At 44.5% G+C, this 16215-nt stretch overlaps 1 protein-coding gene across 7 annotated transcripts; it reads left to right on the forward strand.

Annotated features, from left to right (window-relative positions):
• Window positions 1-44: 44 nt before the first annotated feature.
• CDK11B (cyclin dependent kinase 11B) lies at window positions 45-15709 on the forward strand. Of its 7 annotated transcripts, none has more exons than XM_079325971.1 (20): window positions 45-144; window positions 1609-1739; window positions 2321-2436; window positions 2729-2853; window positions 3385-3523; window positions 4030-4160; window positions 5287-5409; window positions 6487-6585; window positions 6690-6818; window positions 7540-7605; window positions 8083-8252; window positions 8723-8813; window positions 9018-9139; window positions 9454-9559; window positions 10039-10160; window positions 10304-10411; window positions 11120-11236; window positions 11478-11626; window positions 12911-13100; window positions 15204-15709. In XM_079325971.1, the coding sequence occupies exons 2-20, from the start codon at window positions 1629-1631 to the stop codon at window positions 15294-15296; spliced, it is 2307 nt and encodes a 768-aa protein (XP_079182097.1). In that variant the 5' UTR covers window positions 45-144; window positions 1609-1628; the 3' UTR covers window positions 15297-15709. The 7 variants fall into 7 exon arrangements, with proteins under 7 accessions (XP_079182097.1, XP_079182100.1, XP_079182095.1 ...); XM_079325969.1 differs by having other exon boundaries at window positions 83-144; window positions 8077-8252; XM_079325970.1 differs by having other exon boundaries at window positions 87-144; window positions 6490-6585; window positions 8077-8252.
• The last annotated feature ends 506 nt before the right edge of the window (window positions 15710-16215 follow it).

Raw genomic sequence — 16215 nt, forward strand, 5'->3', positions numbered from 1 at the left:
CTGAGGCCGCCTCATTAACGCCTCATTAACGCCTTTCCTTAATTAGCGCGCCGTCAGGCGGCGCTGACGTCATCGGCGCGCGGCGGCGGCCGGAAGTGACGCGAGACTCGCGCGCGGCTCTCGCAGTCCCCGGTGGCGGCGGCGGTGAGCGGGGCTGAGGGGACACCGGGGGCTGAGGGGACACCGGGGGCGCTGAGGGGACACCGAGGGCACTGCGGGGACACCGGGGGGCTGAGGGGACACCGGGGGGGCTGAGGGGACACCGGGGGGCTGAGGGGACACCGGGGGCGCTGAGGGGACACCGGGGGCTGAGGGGACACCGGGGGGGCTGAGGGGACACCGGGGGGGCTGAGGGGACACCGGGGGCGCTGAGGGGACACCGGGGGCTGAGGGGACACCGGGGGCGCTGAGGGGACACCGAGGGCACTGCGGGGACACCGGGGGGCTGAGGGGACACCGGGGCGGCTGAGGGGACACCGGGGGCGCTGAGGGGACACCGGGGGGACTGAGGGGACACCGGGGGCGCTGAGGGGACACCGGGGGGGGCTGAGGGGACACCGGGGGCGCTGAGGGGACACCGAGGGCGCTGAGGGGACACCGGGGGGAGTGAGGGGACACCGGGGGGACTGAGGGGACACCGGGGGGGGCTGGGGGGCCACCGGGGGGCGCTGAGGGGCCACCGGGGGGGGCTGAGGGGACACCGGGGGCGCTGAGGGGACACCGGGGACGCTGAGGGGACACCGGGGGCGCTGAGGGGACACCGGGACAGCCACGGGGACACCGGGACCCCCACGGGGCTCCGGGGGTTGTGGGGGAGCCCCGCGCTGAGGGCGGGCCCGCGGCTGGCAGCGCTCCGTGAGGGCCGCGGGGCTCTTTGGGGCCCCCCCCGGGATTTGTCGCCAAAATCGGGCTCGTTCCGCGACATGCGACACACCGGGAGCGCCAGGCGCCGGGGAGACAGCGAGGAGTTCTGTTCCCGGAGTATTCCGCAAATCAAACTCCCACTTAGCGAGTTTTTGCTGTTTATACATTTCAGTAAATCGAGGAATTGGTGCTCATTGCGTATAAGTGACGTAGTTCTCTTGTTAATTAATATTCTGCCTTCTGTCGGTTAATTATTCTTTCTCTTCTGGTGTTAATTAGTGCCGTGCTCAGTTTTTCGCGTTTTCTGGTCGGTGGTCGTGCTGGAATTTCCTTTTCCTCAGTGACAGCTGATTTTAGCAGAGTTCTGAATTGGCTTCTTATTAATTAATAATTCTTTGTTTATTAGTATTTCTTATTATTTATTCCTTATTTTCTTGCTTATCTCAGGAGTTTTGCCACATCTCCCATCAATTCTGCATTCCACATATTAATTTCCCTGAGATCTCAGATCATTATTAAATGTGTGGCACCAAAATTGGCCATAAATTCTGTTTTTCTGTGCCTTCCTGCAGCTCCCTGAGTTCTTAGCAGAGTCTTTGGGTTTAAAACAAACATTTTTAGTCCACCATAAATCAAATCCAGCATGGCTTTGCTCAAAAATAGAAAACATTAAACGTTTTCATGGAAAAAAAATAAAAAAGGGTGTAAAACAGATTTATTAAAGAACCTCTGCTTCTTTTACAGAGGGTGTTTTTTTAACTCAAATGGGTGATGAAAAGGATTCTTGGAAGGTGAAAACTTTAGATGAGATTCTCCAGGAGAAGAAGAGAAGGAAGGAGCAAGAGGAGAAGGCAGAGATCAAACGTATGAAAAATGTAAGCTGCCCTTTGGGCTTCATTTGAATGGAATTATTTGTTTTCTTCATAAGAAACTGCATTTTAATAGGGTGCAATAATCTGGTGATTTTCCTGATTTTTTTCTCATGCCCTGCCAGCTGAATTCTTTTCTCTCTGGTCTCTAATTCCAAAGTTTGACAGAAATATGATGCTTTGTGAGGATTTCATTGGTCTTGCATTATTTACTGTGCTTTGTTATAGTTATTTGTCAGAAAAGAGATATAAATTAATGTGATCAACTGGGACTTACAGTTGAAGGAACAGCTTTTAAAGATTTTATGGAAGAATGGGTTAAAATCATTGATTTGGAATCACTTTTACTTTGCTGTGTACAAAGTAATTATTGCAGAAAAATCCACACAATAATTACTGCAATCCTCCTCAGTGTTTAATTTTATCTAATTTTGTCAAATTAATGCACTTTGCAAAGTTATAAATCAGTGGATTTTATAGAGGTGACAAATGCAGGCTGAATTTTTAAGCCAGCAGTGAAAAACTTCAATTTGATTTTTTTTTCTCATTTTGAGCCATAGAAATAAATGGATTTTTCCCCTCCCCAGTCAGATGACAGGGATTCCAAGAGGGATTCTCTTGAAGAGGGGGAGCTGAGAGACCATCGCATGGAAATCACCATCAGGAACTCCCCTTACAGGAGGGAAGACTCCATGGAGGACAGGTGAGAAGAAAGAAATAAAAAACTTCCTGAAATTAACTTTTCACCATTCTGAGAAGAGGGTTTCAGATACCTGAAGGGAAAAAAAAATCTTAATTTTTGTAGTGTGCACAAGTGGAAATCTCTTTTATAGAACACACTTTTGGCAGCATTGGTTGAGATTTAACAGTGTTGTGTTCCTCTTTGGATTTTGGCTTCTTGTGGAAATCCAACACAAAATGGAAATCTTTCCAAAACAAGGAAATCTGTGGATTTCCTGTCACCTGCCTGAGTTTATCCCTGTGCTGCCTTTCAGGGGAGAAGAAGATGATTCCTTGGCCATCAAACCACCCCAGCAGATGTCCCGGAAAGAAAAAACCCACCACAGGAAGGATGAGAAGAGGAAAGAGAAGCGCAGGCACCGCAGCCATTCTGCAGAAGGTGCTTCTGGCCACTCCTGGGAGCTTCTGCTTCCTGGGAGGAGAGGAAATAACAATAACTCAGACTAAAGAGGGAACAGCAGGTGGATGAGGCAGAGGAATTTCAACTTTTGTTGTTCCTCTGGCTGTGTTTAGTGCCCTTAGGGGAATGACAGGGGTGTGGACGTGGTTGAGAGGACAGAAATCACTTTGGGACAGGGACACTGAGGTCACTTCTACTCCTTGCAGCCTGATAAGATTCTCTCTGACTTCACTGAGTGTACCTGCCAAGGAAAAAAAACAACAATCCCTTCTAGATACATTCTCATTGCTTTTCTTTCAATCACTACCATTTTTTACTTTAATACAAGTACTCATGCAGGATCTTACAGATTTTGGGCTTCCCAACCCCCTTTTAGAACAGGATTTTCCTTTTAAGAAAACAACAGAGGTCATGGCAGTAGATTCCCATCAGCTTCACCCTCTCTAAGTTTTGCTTTGGTGAATATTTTGAGCAGTAACACTCAGAAATTGATTTCTGTTTGGTTTCAAGGGAAACATGCCAGAGTGAAAGAGAAAGAACGGGAGCATGAGCGTAGGAAGAGACATAGAGAAGAGCAGGATAAAGCCCGGCGTGAATGGGAGAGACAGAAACGGAGAGAGATGGCAAGGGAGCATTCCAGGAGGGAGAGGTACATCCATCCCTCCCTCCCCTGGGGAGGGAGAGCAGCAGCTGCCTCCTCTGGCCATTTGTTGTTGTGAAATGACCCCCCCCCCAAAAAAAAAAATCAACAGTGAAAACTTACCTGTGTTCCTGGGAATGTGTTGTCTGGTGGGATGTGTTCTTCATTTTAATTAAGTGCTTCATTACCATGGACAGTCCAGCTGAATTCACTGCCAGGGGTTCACTGTAATAAAAAGATTGGATGGTCTTAGAGGTTTTTATTTGCACATTGTCAGGGGATTAATTAACTGAACTGGATTAATTTCTGCCTAAATCCTGATAAGGTGGGGAACTCCTGGTCTGGGTCTTTCAAACCTGTTTTTTAAAGGATCAGCTGAAAAACTCCACCCGTGTTTGACTGATGCACAACTGGGGGTGTTGATAAGGCAGCTGAGCTTAGTGATTTGGTGCTGCAAACCAGTTTTCCTTCTCTTCATGAGCCAGATTTGTAACAAACAAAAAATTATTTTCCAGAGATCGTCTGGAACAACTGGAGAGAGAAAGGGAGAGAAAAATCCGGGAGCAGCAGAAAGAACAACGGGAGCAAAAGGAGCGAGAGAGGAGAGCTGAGGAGAGGAGGAAGGAGAGGGAAGCCAGGAGAGAAGGTGCCTCTCTCTGCTTAAATATTCTTCATTTCTCCTCTCACTTTCCTATCTGCTGACACTGTGGTGGAATGGAGGGATAAAACTTTTTTTTTTTTTTACTTTAAGTCGAGCCAGAATTTTAAAAAAAATTCAAGTGGGGAGGTGTTTGCAATGGAGGGAAAAGGAAATACAAGTTTTACATGGGGAGATAAAACAATGTGATGTCATGTGCCTTAAATATCTTGGCAGGTTGATCAGTCAGTGAGTGTTTGCCTCTCCCTGTAAGGGAGATTTCCTATAAAAACAAGATTTCTGGGGGTGCCCCTGTGTGCACCCAGCACAGTCCCAGAGGTTCTGAACTCTGGCTGAGTCTAACTCAGTTTGATAGAGACTGACACCTCAAAATTCAGTGTTTTAAGGATTTGGGTGAATAAATTGCAAAGTAAGTACTCCAGTCATGGAAAATGCTGTAGTGGGAGTCAGGTGGGGAGATCTGATGTCTGAACAGTTTAAATTCTGCATTTGAGCTCTTTGCACAGCATGTTGGGTATTTGCAATCTCAGCTCAGATCACTTTTGGTTCCAGGATCTCTGTCCCAGCTTTCAGAGGTAAAAATCAGAGCCCATTCCTGTGATCAGGTGGAAAAGATAATTCAAGACTAGCAGAACAAACCATGTTTTTTGCTTTCTCTTTCTTGCTCAGCTCATACCAAACAGCTCCTTTTTGTGCTTGGCTTTATGCTGATAGTGCTCAAACCTTTCATTTAATTGATTTTATTGTTCTGAATGTTCTGTCAGCTCCTTCTAAACCTCAGCTGGTTTTATTCTTTTACATATTTTCCACTTCTTTCTCTGGCATTAATGCTTTAGAGCAGGGTGTTGACTGTGTAACATACAGGGGCAGCTTGCTTCTGTTTTTAAGTGTGGCAGCAGCTTTCTCTAAGCAGTACAAATCCATATTTTATTTGAGATAAATCCAAGCCCTTCATTCTCCCAGATTTAAGTAGGTTCCTCTCCCACTCTTCCCTGCTTAAATGTTAAAAAAAAAAAAAAAACAACTGAAAAGCATTCAAATCAGGTGGCTATGGCAGACAGGACAACTCTAATTAGGCAGATATAACAATTTCTTGTGGTTTTGTTTTCCCTAGTTTCTGCACACCATAGAACAGTGAGGGAAGAATATGGAGACAAAGTAAAAATGAGACCCTGGAGTCGCAGCCCTTTGCGCCAGCAGAGAGACAAGCTTGAGCAAGGAGAGAGCAGGAAACCAGGTAGCATCTGCCACTCTACACTGCCTTGGGGGACAGCAGGAGCTGGGCTGGGCTCAAACAAACATTTTTAGTCTCAAACATCCCAGGTGCTCAGTTAAAGCATTGTCCAGCTCGGCCCCAGTGGTGGAACTCTGGAATCTTCACAAATGTCTCTTCTCTAAAAGCAGCGCTGGTTGTGCAGGAGTTGCACAAATGGAATGGATTTAGGGGTAGGAGTAGCAATTGGAAAAGTTCCCAAATGAGTTATCCCCTTCAGTGGTGAAAGAAGCAGCTGACTGAATTTTTAAAACCCTGCAGTTGAATTTCCTTGCAGGTTAAAAAGGTTGCTCCAGCTGGATTTGGGGTTAGGAGCTAAACTACCTTAAAAATTGACCTCCCAGGGATCAATGTAAGCATCACTGGTTCTGTCATCTTGTAGAAGAAATGAAATTCTTAAAGCAGAGTTCTGCTTAGATGGTGAATTTTGTTTTCCAAGCCAGAAAATGGTCCCACCTGAAGGTCCTGGGGGTAGAGAACTTGTACAAGTGACATGAAAATGCCTTTGTCTGAAGGAGGAAAGCTCTGTGTCTGCCTTGCTAATGTGTGAAAAGAAGTGGAGCCACTCAGAGCAGGATGGAATCAGCTGGAATTCCAGGTGGGGGCAGGCAGCAAATCCTGGGAAACTCCTGCCCAATCAACCACCAGGGATTTTTCATGCTGATACTGCACTGGAGCACTTGCTTACACCAGTGTATAGAGAGAAACCCAGTCCTGGTGATTCTTGTTACCATTGTCCTTTTTTCCCTTTTTTTTCCCCTGTTTTAATTCATCTTAAAAGACTTTAGGAACACATCATGTTTAAAAATCAAGTCAATATTCCATATTTTTGGCTGTTGGTCCTGCACCACTGCAATTCAGAAAAGCTGTTTGTCATTGAGCAGAGTGTGAAATCATTATTTTTTTTAGTGCTCTAAATTTCCAATAGTGAAAGTTCAGCACTGATTTAATGCCAGCAGAAAGTGAAGCAGTTACCTGGGAATTCAGAGACTTGGCAATGATACTCAATTAGCATTGTGGTTTTAATTTTTATGGTTTCAGCAGTAAAAGAGGAGAAACCAGAAGAGAGGGATCCTCTGTCAGACTTGCAAGACATCAGTGACAGTGAGAGAAAAACCAGCTCAGCAGAGTCTTCCTCAGGTGATTAAATGCAATTTAGGAGCTGTAATTAATTGTACAGATGTAATTAATTTCTTTGCTGAGCAAACACTGCTAGTCTTAAGTGCCTGATTATTCCTGGACAGAATCTGGATCAGGCTCAGAAGAGGAGGAGGAAGAGTCCAGCAGTGAAGGCTCTGAGGAAGAGGGAGAGGAAGAGGAGGAGGAGGAGGAGACAGGAAGCAATTCTGAGGAAGTGTCTGAGCAATCAGCAGGTGAGGATGTCACCAAGCAGGGCCTACAGGGGTGTGTGATTTTTTTTTTTTCCTCATCCTGTGTTGTTTTATTTGAACATTTTCCTTTTCTCTTAGTCTCTTAGTGAGACCTCACAGATCAAGATAACTAAAAAGAAAAAAAACCCAAGTACAAGCCCTATTCTATCCTTTTGTGTAGAGGTAATACCAATTCTTATTTAAGAAGCCAAATCAGAAACCTGAATGCCTTTTTTATCAGAAGTTCAGGTGGTTGTGTCACACATCAAATACTCTGCAGAGCACAACCTGCACTTCTGTGGGGGGTGGTGAAATCCAAATGTCTTGGTCATTTTGAATTATTTTCTGCTGCAAATTTCAGAACTTTTTTCAAATGAACAAATGTAATAACTCAAAGTTCAGTAAAGAAGTCTGTATGCAGCTGTTCTTGTCATTAATTAGTAAAGCAAAGGCACAAGAGCAGGCTCTGATGGCTTGGGGAGGTTTTCTTTAAAATCAATTACAATTAATAAGCCAATATTCATAATTAATTTAGCTGCCCACATTCCAATTCCCAGAGAATTGGTCAGAGCTGTGTTCCCTGCTGGAAGCATTTGCTGTGCAAGTGCTTGGTCACTGCCAGTGCAGAATCCTGGTGAGACAGGAGAGGGTTTCAGCAGGATTTGCCTCCCAGGGAGCTGCAGGAATGTGGAATTTCCCAACCCAGCTCGGTTCTGTTTTGCAGAGGAGGTGAGCGAGGAGGAAATGAGCGAAGAGGAGGAACGGGAGAATGGAAACCACATCCCAGTTGGTACAATGCAAATCCTGACTGTTTTCAAGTGTTTGGCTGAGGTTTTGCAGCTAAATAAATCTGTTTCTACCAATATTTAAAAGGTTGAAATGCAATTCTCATGTCAAGCTCAGAAATTCCTTGCAATGTGATCCAAGCTTTATGTTTAGAGGGAATCAGTCTAATGAGCTGATGTTTCCTTCTGTTCCATTTTGTGGTCTTTCATCAAAAGAGCTTTGCAATCAAAATGAGGCATCCTGGGTCAGTTTTCTCTTTCATTCTGATGTAAAGATTGATTTTTCTGACCTGCTGCATTAACACTGGAAATTGTAGGTGAATTCTTGAAAGCATCACCTCAGCCAAGAGGAGAAATTTGGCTTCTCCACAATCCCCTGCCATGCACTGCTCAATGTCACCACCTTTATCTGCCTAAAGCTGAGTTGAATTACTCCACACAGCTCCTCTTTCCACGACTGATTCTGACTTTTAAAGTTCCAGAGTCGAGGTTTGACCGGGATTCTGCAGGGAGTGAGGTGGAGGAGGAGGAGGTGGGGGAGGGATCCCCTCATTCCAATGCCATGACAGAGGGGGAATACATTCCTGATTCTCCAGCTTCCTCCCCCATTGAGCTGAAACAGGAACTTCCCAAGTATCTTCCTGCACTCCAGGTAGGGGATCACCCTTTTAAATGTAGATAAGAATGTAATTATATCACTGATATCTGTTATCTTGGTCTTGCTGTCTGAAAATAGATCCTTGTGAAGGGAGAGTTCTGTTACCATAAACAGAAGCTGGTTATTCTTTCTGCAGCCAGCAGCAAAGTGTAGAAATACTAATAAAAATGAGATTTTTACTAATGAGTTATGTGAAAGGTGCTGAGTTGCTGCACTTTTGTGGCAGATATTTCAGATCATTCTGTGCAAAAGTGAATGGAATAATTTAATCAATCTGCTGAAACACAGGCCCTGTCCTGGATTCCTTTAGAAACTATGAAAAATAAACCCCAAATACCTTTCTCATATGATTTATAGCTGAATTCTTTTGGTAAACTTAAACTGTGAAGCTGCTGAAGTTTTTCAAAGAGCAAAACCTTCCCCCAGAATGCTGGAGGAGTAAATGTTGTCCTGTGGTTTTTCAGGGGTGTCGCAGCGTGGAGGAATTCCAGTGTCTGAACAGGATTGAAGAGGGAACCTATGGGGTGGTGTACAGGGCAAAGGACAAAAAGACTGGTGGGTATCAGTGCCCCCAATTCCTTCAGGCTGCACTCATCTGCAAATTACCATTCTGCATTTTTTAGTGATGAACAAAATCTATTGAAAATATTTCTTTACCAGCAAGCTGCTCATTTTTCAGTTAATTAAATATTTAATCAGTCAGGGAACACTGGTAATGTGGATTTATTACCTGTGTGATGGGAAATGTTTCCTTTGCAGATGAAATTGTGGCTCTGAAGAGACTCAAGATGGAAAAGGAGAAGGAAGGTTTTCCCATTACCTCCCTGAGAGAAATCAATACAATTCTGAAAGCACAGCACCTGAATATTGTCACTGTCAGAGTAAGGCTGCAGTCTTTTGTCTCTGAAGTTCTTGAAATGCTCCTCTTGGCTTTTAAATATAAAAATATAAAAAATTCACCAGCAACCCTGGTAGATCTTGCAGTTGTATGCTGCTCATAAGGCTGTGTGGAGATCACTGTCTCCATAATTTGATGTTTTACAAAAATAAGCTGGGTTTTTAAAAGAAAAAATACATTTTCTAAGGATTTTACCAATGGCAGCCTCCATCTTCTTACCAGTACATTTCTAAAATCGATTTTGGATGCTTTTTAAACACCTTGTGCAGGTTTTGCTCATCTGCTTCTGTGTTGCAGGAGATTGTTGTGGGCAGTAACATGGATAAAATCTATATTGTGATGAACTATGTGGAGCACGACCTCAAGAGCCTGATGGAAACAATGAAACAGCCTTTCCTGCCAGGTACACCCTGCCCTGAAATTCTCAGAGCTGGAGAAGTGGCCAGCACAGATGGCCCAAAGCAGAGAGCTGCCTCTGGGCAGTGCCATGTGTTCCTTGGAACTGAGAATTCCTGGATTTTTCTCTTCTGGAAAACCTGACACAAATTAAAGTGTTGGCTGATCCTCGTGGTGACAGCTGGTGATGAATCCAGTTTGTGTTCAGAGGTGAAACTGGGGGAGTTCCCCCTGTGCTGGGCTGGAAAAGAACACTGGGTTTTAATTTTGGCCACTTCTTATAAGAGACAATAATTTCTGAGCATAATTTGGATGAATTCTAGCTGCCCAAAAGAATTTTGCTGTTCTGTGACACATTTTTATTCTGTGCTTTTAACTTGCCACTCCTACCTGCTCCTTTCCCTGTTCTCCAAACAAACAAAGCACAAATTAAAGGTAGATTTATTTTCTTCAATGCATTTGGGGGGTTTTTTTATATCATTCCAGGGGAAGTGAAGACTTTGATGATTCAGTTACTGAGAGGGGTCAAACACCTCCATGACAACTGGATCCTTCACCGAGACTTGAAAACTTCCAACCTGCTGCTCAGTCATTCAGGCATTTTAAAAGTAAGAATTTGGAAAAAAATTGAGAAAATCAGGACAAATTCTGTGCTGCAGAATTACCCAGAGTTACAGCTGTGCCCAAAGTCACCATCATGGCACTGATGGTGAATGGACAATGCTGAAAATGTTGTTTATTTTCTTTTCAGGTTGGAGATTTTGGCTTAGCCAGGGAATATGGGTCTCCCCTGAAGCCCTACACCCCTGTGGTGGTGACCCTGTGGTACAGAGCTCCAGAGCTGTTGCTTGGAGCAAAGGTGAGTTCCTCCTTGTTCCTCTGGCTGCTACTGTGTTTTATAAATCATCATCAAAGTGTGAGCCATGCTTGGGTCTTTGTATTGCTTCATAGGGGAAAATCCTGAATATTCAGTATTAATCCTCCTAATGACATCTCAAACCCTTCCATCCTCCCCACACAGAGGGTGGGTGGGTGGCAGATGGATTTTATTTTTTGGAATTCTGATGTGGTCAGTGCTGATGACTTCTCATGGATTGTGGCAAAATGTCACCTTTGGCAGGTGGATTTTAAATGCCTTTTTAAATTAGTGTAAAACCTGGGACATCTTAGAGCAGAACAAGGCCTGGCACTATTCTAGAATGTTCCATGCTGATAACTGAGGTCTGGGTGAAGTCAGCAGGGTTCTGTAGGGCTGCAGTGTCAAGAGCCCTGCCAGAGGAAATCCTGGTTTGTCAGCTGTGCTGCTTTGTGAGTGGAAAACAGAGGCATCAGTGTGGAGATTTTCACCTTTCATCCTGACAGATTGTGTACATTGGTATTGCTCATAATTCACAGTGATTAGAACTTTGAAATAAATACATTTGAGATCTGGCCCTTGGGTATGGGATTGGTTGTGTTCTGCTCAGAAAAAAAAAACCAAATAAACCCTACAATGCCTCTCCTAACAATTCAGTGAAAACATCTTCCTGATTTTTCTGAGGTTTAATTTTATTTGCCTTCTTTGCAGGAATATTCCACTGCCATTGACATGTGGTCAGTGGGGTGCATTTTTGGGGAGCTGCTGACACAGAAGCCACTATTCCCAGGGAAGTCAGAAATCGACCAGATTAACAAAGTTTTTAAGGTAATTTTTGTAATGTTTTGGGATTTTGGCTGGTTTTAGAAACAGGAACATTGGAGTAATGCTTGGTGCTCTTTAACAAAGATTCAGCCTTAATAAAAAATTATTTAATCTGCTTTCCAACACTCTGAGTAGGCTGAGACTGTGATTTGTTGTGCCTGTTCTCTCTGCATACTCCCCAACTCTTAATGAATAAATAAATGATTTCTCTCTGAGTTTATTAAAGGGATATTTTAATTTTCAGGATCTGGGTACTCCCAGTGAAAAGATCTGGCCTGGTTACAACGAGCTGCCAGCAGTGAAGAAAATCACCTTCACAGAATATCCCTACAACAACCTGCGCAAGAGATTCGGGGCTCTGCTCTCCGACCAGGGCTTTGACCTGATGAACAAGTGGGTGCCAAATTCCAGGGGATCCCTGGCATGGGTGGCCAGGAAGGCAGTTTTCTGTCTTCTCAAAGGTTTATAAAATCAAGGCTGTGCATTGTGTTAATAGAATGTTTAAAATCTCTATTGGAATAGCAAAAAATTGTAAAATGTTCTGATGGAATTATCCTGGATGCCTGTAGAGCTTTGTGTGGCTGTCCAGGGGTCTGAGGTGTCCAATGATCCTACAGAAGCTGTTTGGATGTGTAGTTCCAGCTGCTGTCCCATAAATGACAGGTTCAAGGAGGAGCTTGCCTTAAAAATCAGCTCTGATAGATGATGTGGCAGCAATTATTAACAGAATTATACTCAATTAATGGAATTGCACCTAATACCCAGTCATAGAATATGCAAAATTCATAGAGTTATACCAAATACCCAGGAATAAAATTATACCCAATGCCAGCAATAGAATTAATCTCAGTTAATAGAATTATACCCAATACCAGCAATAGAATTCTGATTAATAGAAATATACCCAATACCAGCAATAGAATTAATCTCAGTTAATGGAATTGCACCTAATACCAGCAATAAAATTAAGCTCACTTAATAGAATTATACCAAATACCCGGCATAGAATTAAAGCAAATTAATAGAATTATACCCCATACCCAGTAGTAGAATTATACCAAATTAATTATCTAGTCATAGAATTACAGCCAATACCCTTGAAATGGTACCCAGGTAATAGAATTATAGCCAATATCCAGTAATAAAATGATAGCAAAGTAACAGAATTATGGCCAATACCCAGTTATGATAGCAAAATAATAGAATTATACCTAATACCCAGTAATAAAATTGATAATGAATTAGTAGAATCATACCTAATACCCAGTAATAAAATGATACTGAATTAATAGAATTGTACCAAATATCCAGTAATAAAATGATAGCAAAGTAATAGAATCATACCTAGTACCCAGTAATAAAATTGATACTGAATTAGTAGAATCATACCTAATACCCAGTAATAAAATGAAACTGATTTAGTAGAATTAGACCTAATACCCAGAAATGAAATTATACCAAAGTAACAAAATTATACCAAATACTGTTAATAGAATTAAAGCCAATGAACAGATTTATACCCAATACCTGCTCATGGAAAATTAATAGAATTACACCCAATGGAATCATCCCCAATACCCAGTACCAGAATAGTGTTAAACATCACAAAACCCTCAAGCACCTTGCTGAGCAGGTGGCAGTTTTGGAGCTGAGATGTCCCTTTCCCCTCCCTGGCAGTTTCCTGACCTATTACCCAGCGCGGCGCATCACGGCCGAGGACGGGCTGAAGCACGAGTACTTCAGAGAGACCCCCCTGCCCATTGACCCCTCCATGTTCCCCACCTGGCCAGCCAAGAGTGAGCAGCAGAGGGTCAAAAGGGGCACCAGCCCCCGGCCCCCCGAGGGGGGGCTGGGCTACAGCCAGCTGGTGAGTGGGAGAGGGGTGGGATACAGCCAGCTGTGAGTGGGAGAGGGGTGGGATACAGCCAGCTGTGAGTGGGACAGGGATGGGATACAGCCAGCTGTGAGTGGGAGAGGGGTGGGATACAGCCAGCTGTGGGTGGGACAGGGGTGGGATACAGCCAGCTGTGAGTGTGGGTGGGGATGGGATACAGCCTGCTGTGAGTGTGAGAGGGGTGGGATACAGCCAGCTGTGAGTGTGAGAGGGGTGGGATACAGCCAGCTGTGAGTGGGACAGGGGTGGGATACAGCCAGCTGTGAGTGGGAGAGGGGTGGGATACCGCCAGCTGTGAGTGGGAGAGGGGTGGGATACAGCCAGCTGTGGGTGGGACAGGGATGGGATACAGCCAGCTGTGGGTGGGAGAGGGGTGGGATACAGCCAGCTGTGGGTGGGAGAGGGGTGGGATACAGCCAGCTGTGGGTGGGACAGGGATGGGATACAGCCAGCTGTGGGTGGGAGAGGGGTGGGATACAGCCAGCTGTGGGTGGGACAGGGGTGGGATACAGCCAGCTGTGAGTGTGGGTGGGGATGGGATACAGCCAGCTGTGAGTGGGAGAGGATGGGATACAGCCAGCTGTGAGTGGGAGAGGGGTGGGATACAGCCAGCTGTGAGTGTAAGAGGGGTGGGATACAGCCAGCTGTGAGTGTAAGAGGGGTGGGATACAGCCAGCTGTGAGTGTGGGGTACAGCTGGGGATGGGATACAGCCAGCTGTGAGTGTGGGGTACAGCTGGGGATGGGATACAGCCAGCTGTGAGAGTGGGGTACAGCTGGGGATGGGATACAGCCAGCTGTGGGTGTGGGGTACAGCTGGGGATGGGATACAGCCAGCTGTGAGAGTGGGGTACAGCTAGGGATGGGATACAGCCAGCTGTGGGTGTGGGGTACAGCTGGGGATGGAATACAGCCAGCTGTGGGTGTGGGGTACAGCTGGGGATGGGATACAGCCAGCTGTGGGTGTGGGGTACAGCTGGGGATGGGATACAGCCAGCTGTGGGTGAGTGTGGGTTTTGCTGGGCTGGGCTTTGCTTTGGAATCTGAGATTCATTTACCTGGGCTGGCAGGAAAAGTCCAGATTCCCTTCCCAGAGTCAGTGCAGGTGAGTGAGGCACAGAGCAGAGCCTGCCCTGGGGCTGGGCTTTGCTTGGGATGCTCAGATCCACCTGCAGGTGTTGGGTCATAGGTTGGATTTGATGATCTCAAAGGTCTTTTCCATCCTGGTTCATTCTGTGATTCTGGCCCAGCTCCAGAGCCTCACCTGGGGCTGGGCTTTGCTTGGGGTGCTGAGATTCACCTGCACTGGCAGGGAAGGTCCAGCTCTCCTTCCCAGTCAGTGCCAGTTCCTGCTCTGCTCCCAGAATCACCATTCAGGGCATAAGCAGAAAGAAATATTTTGTTTATCCCAGTGCAGAACCAGAAAATATTCTCTTTTTGAGGATTTCATTGTTTTATACTTTCAACTAAGCTGTTAAATTTGGGTTTGAAATAAATTCAGAGCCTGGTAAATGACACAGATCTTGGGGGGATAGGAACAGATTCCTTTTTCCAGTCTTGGAGAATTCCTGCCAGGCCAGGCTGCTGCTCTGTCTGTCCATGGGAATTGTGCTGCCCCATAATCATGGCATGTCAGGGTCCTCATTCTAGAAAATTCTTATTTCCAGCTCCATGTCTGAGTGTGGCTGAAATGGCACTGTGCTCTATTGTGCCAAATTTATAGTTTAAATAATATAAAATATTTATTTAGCCTTGATTTTTTTCAGGGTGTAAACACTGCCCTGGTGGATGAGCACTGTGTTGGATTAGATGCTCAGTCAGTGAAGTTTACATTTATTTATACCCATTTTTTATCTTCAGGCAAAAGTGGGTACAGGAACAAGGAACACTCAAACTGCTTTTAGCAATGGCAGATTTTGAAACAGCAACATTAAAAATTATTAATAACTCACCATCAACTTTGTGATGCCACTAAATCAAACATTTGTTTCTCATCTTGAGATACTTGGATTGTTTTTGTTGTTTGGATTTTTGGAGCTGCAGCCCCTGATCAATGCCCTGTGCTTGCTTTTCCCAGGGTGATGATGATCTGAAGGACACAGGTTTCCATCTGACCACCACAAACCAAGGAGCATCTGCTGCAGGACCTGGATTCAGCCTCAAGTTTTGAACTGAACATGAGAAAGGAGAGGGGGAAAAAAACCCACACAAAAAAAAAAAAAAAAAAAAAAAAAAAAAAGCACCATTCATGTGAGTGGATTTGAGTGCCCCAGTTCTGTTTTCCCTCTCAGGGGCACCAGATGTTTTTCCCTGTGAAAAAACCTCAAAAATTACCACAGATTCCAAGCTCTTGTTTTATAAATCAATGTGGAGTTAAACTGCTGCATTCCATGAGAGGACTGGAGTTACCTGAAAACCCCAGGATCATCACAAACTGTGACAAAGGACAGCTTGAAATAACAGTCCTGGAACAGTTTCTGGTTTATTTTTAGGTTTTGGGGTTTTTTTGTTGAGTTTGTTTTGTTTTTTGGGTTTTTTTTTCTTGTAAATTTGTAGAATTAAAATACATTTTCAATTGTTTAATAGTGTGAAAGATTTCATTGCTTCACATGCAGCCAAGTGGGATGTTGGTGACAGTAAAGAGAGTTTATTTTTTATTATAAGTAAGTAAATTGTTTGTGTCTGAATATATCTGGGGCAAAAAGAAAAATGATAATTCTGAGGTTTGTGTCCTGTTACCTTGGAGAGAGCTGGGCTGGGTTTGATACTCCCTGACCAGAGATTTTTTGTTCTGTAAATGTATTTACACTGGTGCAAAACAAATTACTCTATTGTTTTATAAATCAAAAAGATTTAATATGGAAACCTGAAACTTTATTTTTTGTGAAAGTTTGTTTTGTGGGGTTTTTTTTTTATTTTTTTTAATGTATGCCCTTTTTCCATCCAGAGCAGAACTCAGCTTTAGTGGTTGTGCAAGGCCACATTCCAGTCCTTTCTGGGGAAAGAGGAGGAATCATGTTGGAATCTCATCCTCTGGAGCCCCTGATTTGTGAAGCTGTCACTTTGTTCTGGGAACAGGCAGATCTGGA

Source organism: Erithacus rubecula, assembly GCF_903797595.1.
Source record: "Erithacus rubecula genome assembly, chromosome: 24".
Taxonomy (NCBI): Eukaryota; Metazoa; Chordata; class Aves; order Passeriformes; family Muscicapidae; genus Erithacus; species Erithacus rubecula.